A 9,374-nucleotide genomic window follows, 5' to 3' on the forward strand; every position below is an offset into this window, starting at 1 on the left:
CAGACTCATGGAAGGAGGAATGGCAAAAGCAGCCTCCATTCAGCAGTATTTTGGGAACAGGCAGAGTAATTGCAACCTCCCCCATTTCTTTGGAAAGCCAGGCTAAAACTGCCAGTGACTCCCCAGTTCTCTCTGGGATCACAGCACCCATCATTTCCACCAGCTGCTCCATGCTGCAGGCAGAATTCCAGTCACAGCATCCCACTGGCTCCTAATCCCTCCTCCCAGGGAAATGCAATAACAGCTTTACCTTCCCCTCAGTCCCACCAGCAGGAATCCCAGAGTCCTTTATGTTGGAAAAGCCCTCTAAGTTCATTGAGTCCAACCATTAACCCAGCACCACAACCACCAAACCCTGTCCCCAGGTGCCGCGTCCACATGGTTTTTATACACTTCCAGGGATGGTGATCCCACCACCGCCCTGGGCAGCCTATTCTAATGCCTGGCCACTCTTTCAGTGAAGAAATTTTCCCTAATATCCAATCTAAACCTCATCCAGTGCAGCTTCAGGCCATTTCCTCTGTCACTTGTTCCCTGAGAGAAAAGACTGACACCCACCCTCCTTTCAGAACAGCCCCTTGGATGCACAAACTCACTCCCTGCAAACTCAGCTGCCACTTTGCTCTATTCCTGCATCCTGCCTGTTGTCCTTGCAATTTCCCCCTATCAACACTGATTTTGCACTGCCCAGGTGTGGTGGTTTTAGCACTTTAGGAAACTGCTACACCAGGCCAGCCACAATCCGTGTTTTCCCCTCCAAGACTGTGGGATATTGTCCCAGCTATGGTTTACCACAGCCCCGTGTCCCAGCTGCCTGTGGCTGACCTCCCAGGGCACAGCTTGGGGGATATTTAATGCACAGGGTTTGGGATGAATAATTGCAGCTCACGTGGGTTTGTGGATGAGGGTTTGTGCTTAACACCCTGAGAAAAAGCTGGAGAAAATGAGTTTATTATGCCAGCGTTAACCTGCAGGGCTGGCTACAGAGGTTAGCCCTGGTGAGGATGAGTTATGGACAAATAAATGCCAAGGATGAGCCCTCACGAGTGGGAGCCTTGGGCTGTGCAGGGTTTCAGGCAGTGGGAGAGGAGAGAGCAGAAAGCTGATGGAGCAGGAGGCTGCTGGCAGCTTGTGCAACCACCCAGGGGCTGCTGAGGGACAGCGAGGGAATCTCTGTCCTTTGTCACCTCCTTCTGAGCTGTGGGAAAGGATCCTGAGCCACCCTGACACATCTCACTGGATGAGAGGTATTCCGAGGAGGGAGTTTTCCCTTTGGGATAGAGCTTAGCCAAGGATGTTGTGTCTTGTGACCTCATGCTCTCCGTCCAAAAAACAGCTCTAGAAATTATAAAGCTAGTGGGGGAAGATCCATCAGGAGCAATATCAGAATCCCAGAATGGTTTGGGTTGGAAGAGACCATAAAGATCACCTCGTTCCAAGCCCCTGCCACAGTCAGGGACAGCTTCCACTAGAATTCCACACCTTCCTCTAGAAATTAATGTCATGGAAGCTTTGGTTGTCCCTCCAAGCAGGGTTTGAATACCCCAATTTTAGTGAAGACAGACACACACTCACTGAGGGCCGGCATAAACTTTCCCAGGGCTGCTGGTGTTGCAGCTCTCAGGCACACTATGGATTGTCGCAAACCATCCCCTGAGCTGATTTAAGGCACTAAACTGCCAGAGCTGTAGTTTCTGACACTGAAATGTTTCAATATGACTTTACTGGCTGCATAACTCTGTGATAAAAGAGAAGCAAACCCAGAGGAAAGGGAATAAAAGAGGTAGGAAGTGGAAAAGCAAACAAAAGCTCAAAATGCTGCCTGAATGTTTTCCATTTTCACTTTTATTTCTCTTGCTGCCCTTTCAAATATCTCCATGGGGTTTGATAAAACACCTCTGGTGGTTGGGAATGCAGGGAGGTGGCAAAGCGCTGCCTGTGGGATGGCCACTGATGATCCCCACAGCTGGGTGGTGAAGGAGGGATGTGGAACAGGTGGAAAACACCCAAAGTTGTATCCTGATGTGGGTCCACGGTGCCTGTTGGACTCTGGAGTTCCACCCCAGCTGTGCTTCCAGATTTGTGACTTTCTCCCTTCTCCTTCAAAAAGCAAACCCAGCTCCTGCTCCCGGCACATTCCCACTTCCAGGGAGAGAAAGAACCACCCAGGGCATCAGCTCTGTGCTCCTTCAGCTGCCCCAGAGCCAGGCAGGTTTCCTCAGCCCCGTTTTTGACACACCACTCGTGCCAGTGGGCGGGCAGACCACATCCGCGTGCCAAGGTCACCTCTGTCCACATCTTTATTTCTCCACCTACAGGGCTAGCCCCGAATTCCAGGGTGAACACTCCCCATCTCTCAGCACTGCCGGGAGCTGATCTCCGCCGGGACAAGGGGACGTGTGATAAGGTTATCACTGCCGGGGCACAAGGGGAGAGCCGAGCCCTGCCCAGCGCCAGCTGCACGAACACACAGCGCCTTTCCAACTCCTGGAAAAGGAGTCCCTTCACTCAGGGTTTTAGGATCGGTGGGTTTGCGCTGGTGCTGCCTGCCCGGGAGATTTTAGCAGGGTCATTCGGGGCCAGGGGGCTGCCTCTCCCCGGAGAGCCGCTCATGTGCCGCTGTTGGCAGCGGGGAGGGGCAGCGGATTGCAGCCGCCGGAGAAGGGGAATCGCGAGTGACAGCGGTGACTCGCGGCTGTTCCTTGGACTGTGGGATGAATTCCAGCGGAACGAGCCGCAGGCAAACGCGGGGCTATGCGGGCCCTTCTGACTGCACTTCCCAGAGCGCCAGGGAGCGTTCCAGAGGGAAGCCAGCAGCGCTCCAGCTCCATGATTTTGGCGGGGGGGGGGGGGTTTAACACAGGGATTCCCCATCCCTGGAAACAATCAGGGTCAGGCTGGGCTGACGCCCTGAGCAACGTGATGGATTGAGCATGTCCCTGCTCCTTGCAGGGGTGCTGGACTAAATGATCTTTCAAGGTCCCTTCCGACCCAAGCCATTCCATGATTCCGTGATTTTATTCAGTGGCTCCAATACGGAGCCACTGGCAGTTTGCCCAAGGGTGTTAGAAGAGGATGGGGGGCAGCTGGTGAGTCCTGCAGAAATAAGAGTGGAAAAGAGAAACCTTTGGAGTCAGTTTTCCACCCTGACCTAGAGGAGGAGAATGGGTCTGTACGCTCTCTGCTTGCAGCTCCCAGGGAATTTTAGGCTCGGCAGGGGCAGGAATGGAGGTGTTTAGGGAATGACTGGACGTGGCTCTTAGTGCCACGGTCTAGTTGACATGTTCGGCCACAGGTTGTACTCGATGACCTCAGAGGTCCTTTCCAGCTTGATAAATTCTCTCATTAAACAGGGAGCAGCCAGGACAGGGAGAGCTGGGCTGGACAGCCCCCGACGGCGCCCACAACCAACCCGCGGGACGTGGGAACGCTTTGGGCCGTTTCCCTCGCTCGCTCCATTTCCGGAGAACCCGGGGAACGCGGGGAAGGCCGGGGGGGTTCCCAAATTCCTTCCTCAGGATCACAGGGAGCGCCCGGACCCCCTCAGCCCCGGGGGGCGTGGCCAAGAGGGCGGGGCGGGGCCTGGGGCCGCCGGAGGGGGCGGGGCCCGCAGGAAGGGGGCGGTCCCCCGCGGCGCCCCGTCCTCGCCAGCAGGTGTCGCCCTCCGGGCGGACACACACAAGATGGCGGCGGCGGCGGGCGGCGGCGGCGGCGGGACCCTCTGACGGCGCCGCCATGTTGGTGAGGGCAATAACGGCGCCCGGGCTGCGCCGGTGGTGCCGGGGCCGGCGGGGCGCGGCCGTCGCCTGTTTTCCGCTGGGCCGGGCGCTACTGGGTGTGCGGGGCGCCGAGGCCGCCGTGTTCCTGCAGGGGCTGCTCACCAATGACGTCACGCAGTTGGTGGCGGCGGGCGACGGCCCCCCTGCGCTCTACGCGCACGCGCTGAACGTGCAGGGCCGCTGCCTCTATGACGTCATCCTGTACAGGTGAGACCAAGCGGCGCGGCGGAGGGGGGGGAGCTGGGAGAGACCATTGCGGGGTGGCGGGGGGTGGCTCCTGTCACCGCCACGTGACATTTCCGGCTTCTATTTCTGTATTAATGTGCAAAAAAGCCCTTCCTCCGTGTGTGTTTGTCATCACCTGCTGCCGCCTGCGTGCGTTACCCCAGCAGAAAAGTGCGATGGCCGTAATATCCCCATCGGGGAGATCGACTCCCCAGCTGGAGTTTGGGGACCTGTGTCCAGCTCTGGGGTCACCGGCACAGGAGGGACCTGGAGGTGGTCCAGAAGAGGCCACGAGATTGTTCCAAGGGCTGGAGCCCCTCTGCTCTGGAGCTAGGCTGGGAGAACTGGGAATGTTCCCCTGGAGAAGGGAAGGCTCCAGGGAGAGCTCAGAGCCCCTTGCAGGGCCTAAAGGGGCTCCAGGAGAGCTGCAGAGGGACTGGGGACAAGGCCTGGAGGGACAGGACCCAGGGAATGGCTTCCCAGTGCCAGAGGGCAGGGATGGATGGGATCTTGGGAAGGAATTCCTGGCTGGCACAGGGTGTCCAGAGAAGCTGTGGTTGCCCCTGGATCCCTGGAAGTGTCCAAGGCCAGGTTGGATGGGGCTTGGAGCAGCCTGGGATGGTGGAAGGTGTCCCTGCCCATGGCAGGGGGTGGCACTGGATGGGCTTTAAGGTCCCATCTAACACAATCCATTCTGGGATTGTGTGACAGTGGAAGGCACAGCTGAATGAAACTTCTCCCCCAGCTGAAATTCCCCTCACTCAAGGATAGAGAATTCCACATGGCCAGACCTGTTTCTGCCCCTGGGAGAGGTGAGGGCAGTGTTTGCTAGGAAAAAGTACAGGAGGCAGCTGAAAGAGTTCAGGTGTTTCACTGTGGGGAGGTGGGTGCTGCTCCATGTGTGCCTGAAAATTCCCCAGGTTTCTGGATTTGCACCAGGATCCAGATAAAAACCCAACTTTGGCTCCTGCTTCTGTGGGTATCTGTTTTCCTGACCTTGGGGGGTGTTACTTTTTTTAGGCTCCATGGGAGCACAGCAGAGGAGCCTCACATCCTGCTGGAGTGCGACAGCAGCGTGCTGGATTCCATCCAGAAACACCTGAAACTCTACAAGATCCGCAGGAAAGTCACCATCACCCCCTGCCCTGACCTCTCCCTGTGGGCTGTCATCCCTGGGGAACAGCCTGGGGACGCCAGTTCCCTCCCAAAATCTGCAGACCAGGCTCTGCTCTTAACTCCTGACCCCAGGGCAGAAGTCATGGGCTGGAGATTGATTGCAAAGAAAGGAGCAAACCTGTCGGAGATTATCCCTGGGAGTCAAGTTGGAGACGTTCAGGATTACCACAGGCACAGGTATAAACAAGGTAAAGCCACGTTCTGTTTTGCACTATGGATTTTTGGGAGTCCATATGCTGATATAAAGCAGGAATAAGTTATAAAACCTCCATTCTTATGTTGTAATGTGTTGCAGTGGGGAGTAATGCATTTAATTTGTTAATTAATACATGTATTAATTGCTACTTTTGAGTATTAAAGTGATCTGGTGGTTAGAATTCTGTCTGGTGGTGGCAATGTTTGGGTATAACTTTCTGTTGTTCAGATTATGGGCATTGGTCAGGAATGCTGAAAGAAAGCCAGGATTATTCATTTTCTTAAAGAGAAGCTGCTGTGGTTTGAGTAATTTTGGTTAATTTGGGATGACACACAGCCCGGGTGTTTAGCTTGTTGCTGAGGAAGGAAAAGGAAACACCCAGACATGGTTTCCTAAAAACTTCCTGGCTGGACTTGCCGAGTTAACTCCAAGGCCAAGGAGGTTGGAGAGGGATCTCGGTCCTGGGAGCCCCAGTGCCCTTGATTTTAGTAGGATAAGGATTAAATTAATTGGCAGAGCGAAAGGTGATGGTGCTGTGCTGAAACTGGGACCCGTTTGGGTTGGAAAACCAAATCGATAATGAGTCAAACAATTCAGAGCACAAGTCTACCGAGGAGCGTTTACCTGTTGGCTTTGTTCTCCCCCTAGGAATTCCCGAAGGTGTGAAAGATCTCCCCCCTGGAGTCGCCCTCCCGCTGGAATCCAACCTGGCCTTCATGAACGGCATCAGCTTCACCAAAGGCTGCTACATCGGGCAGGAGCTGACAGCCCGGACCCACCACATGGGCGTGATCCGCAAGCGCCTGCTGCCCGTCCGCTTCCCAGCGCCCCTTCCCAGCCCTGGCATTCCCGAGGGCGCAGAGATCCTCACCGAGTCGGGAAAGCCGGCCGGGAAGTTCCGTGCCGGAGGAGGAGAGCTCGGCATAGCCCTGCTGAGGTTGGCTCATGTGAACGAGCCGCTCTGCATAAACCTGGGAGGGGACAGAGTGAAGCTCAGCGCGACCACACCCGAGTGGTGGCCGAAAGCTGCTGCCAAATAGATGAGGAAGCACCGCTTGCCTTAGGGAGAGTCTGGTTTGTGTGGGGAATTTGGGAATGCTGCTGTTTGGGGTGGTTGATGGGGGGCTCTTCCAGGATTCCTCAAATCGGGACTAAACAGCAGGACCCCAAAGCTGTGGCAGCCACTGGGTTGGATCATCCACTGAGTGCTGTGGAGAGACAAATCCAGGGAATTGCACCTTTTCCTGAGGGTAATCCCCACTTTTTTAGGGGTGCTGTATTTAGGGGGTGCGCTGTGTTGTTGGGTTGGACTCTGGATGGATTTCCAGGCTGACACTCACTCCCTCAGACTGTGCTCCGTGTGTGTTCCAGCTGAAGCAGTGGGAGCAGGAGTTTCCCTGTTCCATGCACTGAATTTTTCAGTTCAGAATAACCATTCTGTGGTATTATAATTTTTTTTTTTTTTTTTTGAGTGGAGATCGTGCTGCTTTTATTAAGATGTATTCTCAGGCTGAAGTTTTTTTGCTGCAAATTGCTCCTTGCATTGAGCTTCTTAAACTTGCTGACGGGGCTGGCATTTCTTCCCACCCTGGAATTGTGTTCAGGAAGAGGAACACTTTGTGCTTCACGTGCCAGACCTTGATTTTAACTCATCCCAGCTGGGAAAGGTCTCAAACCTCCTGGTCCTGTCTCCTGGTTCGGTGCCAGTGGAGGGAGCACAGCCGGTTCCTCTGACTCCCATCACTCAAACCGTTTTTTGGGAGAGGAAAGGGATATTTTCCAGCACTAACTTGTGCTGGTGTGTGCCCTGGGGTGTGTTTATGGCAGAATAATCTCTTCCTAGATCTGTGTGCCCTCCAGTTGCCAACAGCAGTTGAGGGGTGGATTTTTTTGGCATCCCCATCTTTGCTCTGGCATCTTGTAGAAAAATAGAAATCCTCACTTTCCTTTGGCAGGGGTTCCCTCACTCCCTCCCCACAGCCAGGGAAGGGACAGGGTGTCCCCACCTCCCTGGAGAAGGGGTCAGTGCCACATGTGCTGGCTTAGCCTGGGCTTCCTGAGGGAGGATTTTCACCACGTTCTGGCTCTTCACCTCCACGCTCTCTGTGCTCCTGGCACCGTGTCCCTGCTGCCACCTGCAGCTGGGCTTTTCTCCATCCACCACCCCTGAGGCTTTTCAGAGCAGCCCAATCAATGCCTTGGCATTTCTTTGCTTCTTTTTCTTTCTGGCAGCCAACACTCCTCTGCTTCCCCATTTTTTTTTCCCCCTTCTGCAACATATTCCTCTCTGCTTCCAAAGCCAACCAGCTCCGTGCCTCCTGACCCTGTCAACCTGCAGTGATTTATAGGAGCCCTTTTTATTTTTGTATTGCAATAAATCCATTACACAAAGGCACGATGAGAGAGGTGCCCAGGTGAGATCCCATTTTGACCACAAAAAAAAAAAAAAAAAGCTCTTGCATGAATATTTGTAACAAAACCCGTCCAAAATCACATTCTGCCTCTGTTTCAGTGTTACTGTGAAAGGAATTTATCTGTAAAAAAATGCTTATATTGATTAAAACTCTATGTTTGCTGTAAAATGATTCTGTGGAATACCTCATTAACTACTGTCTCTGATTTAAATGTGATTTATCTGAAAGAGATGATGCCTTTTATTTGCCTGGTGTGAAGACACACAACGGAATAAATGCATTTTCAGGTTGCTTGCTGACAAGAACCATGCCTGAGACTGTTGGTCAGGTGTGGGATTGTTAACAAAGTCTTTCTGCCGGGAAAATAAATGAAACTGGATCCTGCAGAGGCCACAAAGGCGAGGCTGTGCTGCCCAGCTCGGCCTGAAGCAGCTTTTCCTCTCTGCCACCCATTGTGCGAAGCCTCCTCAGAATGGCTTTATTGTCCTGGGGTGAGCAGAGCCTGAACAAACACTGACTAAACTCCTCTGTTTGGGGAAGCCCTGCGTCTTCTCTGCCTTAGACACACGTTCCTTTTGTCTTCTTCACAGTGTTTGAGAGGCTTTTGTTGCTGCCAGCAGCTGCAGGTGACACAGGGTTAGGCACAGGAGAAGGTGGTGCTGAAATGAAGAGGTGTTCGATGACTTCTGGAAAAATAAAAAGAGGTAGAAATGGGAGGGAGAAGCCCCAATCCATGTTAATCCTTAAATTTTTTATTCTCTCTCACAGCCTTCTCCATAATTAATGCTTTCAGTTGGGTGAATTTGGGGCTGGGGGCACAAGGGTTGATTTTGCAGGGATTTTTTATGAAGGCTGGAAAAGACCTCTTGGATCATCAACTCCAGTCATTAACAGCACTGCCAAATCCACCACTAATCCATGTCTCCAAGTGCCACATCCACACATTTTTTGGACACTCCACCATTTCCCTGGGCAGCCTGTTCAGGGCTTGACCTTTCCAGTGAGGAGTTTTTTTCCTGAGCACCAACATGGTGTCCAAGAGGGGCTCTCAGGTGACCTGCTCAGATTCCAGCCTCAATCCAAACAGCTGGAAAATCGGGGGCCCTTCCTGATCCCCTTTTTCTGCCTCAGTGATGTTTTCTGATGGAAAAGAGTGGAGTGAACACTTGGAACAACCTGAAATCCCAATGGGACAAGACAGGAGTCACTGGCAGAGATTGCAGAGGGGAATTGAAATGGTTGCTTTCAGAAAAAAAGAAGTTTTATCCTTTTTTCTGCCTTTAATTTTATTTTTTTAGTTTATTTTCTAGGAGCAGTGCTTGTCTTCATTGTTACACTTTTTACCTCTCCTGTCATAGTAAAATGCCAAGAAAAAAGTTGTCTTGGTGTGATGAGGAGTCCAGAAAAATGACTGCTAATACTTCAGTCTACTCTATTTTATATAAACATAAATAAATATATAAATATATATATATAAAATAGGACATTCTATAGATATATTATATATATATATTATATATATATATATATATTCTACTGAGCTATTAAAGTCACTGCAATTCCCTGTTAAAAACATAATTCCTC

At 52.4% G+C, this 9,374-nt stretch overlaps 1 protein-coding gene across 1 annotated transcript; it reads left to right on the forward strand.

Moving 5' to 3' along the window:
* The first annotated feature begins 3,670 nt into the window (after positions 1 to 3,670).
* Positions 3,671 to 7,958, forward strand: IBA57 (iron-sulfur cluster assembly factor IBA57). Its single transcript, XM_048309285.1, has 3 exons — positions 3,671 to 3,986; positions 5,025 to 5,368; positions 6,025 to 7,958. The coding sequence occupies exons 1-3, from the start codon at positions 3,736 to 3,738 to the stop codon at positions 6,414 to 6,416; spliced, it is 987 nt and encodes a 328-aa protein (XP_048165242.1). The 5' UTR covers positions 3,671 to 3,735; the 3' UTR covers positions 6,417 to 7,958.
* The last annotated feature ends 1,416 nt before the right edge of the window (positions 7,959 to 9,374 follow it).

Source organism: Corvus hawaiiensis, chromosome 1 (genome assembly GCF_020740725.1).
Source record: "Corvus hawaiiensis isolate bCorHaw1 chromosome 1, bCorHaw1.pri.cur, whole genome shotgun sequence".
In the NCBI taxonomy this organism is placed as follows: domain Eukaryota; kingdom Metazoa; phylum Chordata; class Aves; order Passeriformes; family Corvidae; genus Corvus; species Corvus hawaiiensis.

Coding starts and splice junctions, on each gene's coding strand:
- IBA57 (XM_048309285.1), top strand. CDS start 3,736: ATGTTGGTGAGGGCAATAACGGCGCCCGGGCTGCGCCGGTGGTGCCGG. Junction 3,987..5,024: donor TATGACGTCATCCTGTACAG/GTGAGACCAAGC, acceptor TACTTTTTTTAG/GCTCCATGGGAGCACAGCAG. Junction 5,369..6,024: donor CAGGCACAGGTATAAACAAG/GTAAAGCCACGT, acceptor TTCTCCCCCTAG/GAATTCCCGAAGGTGTGAAA.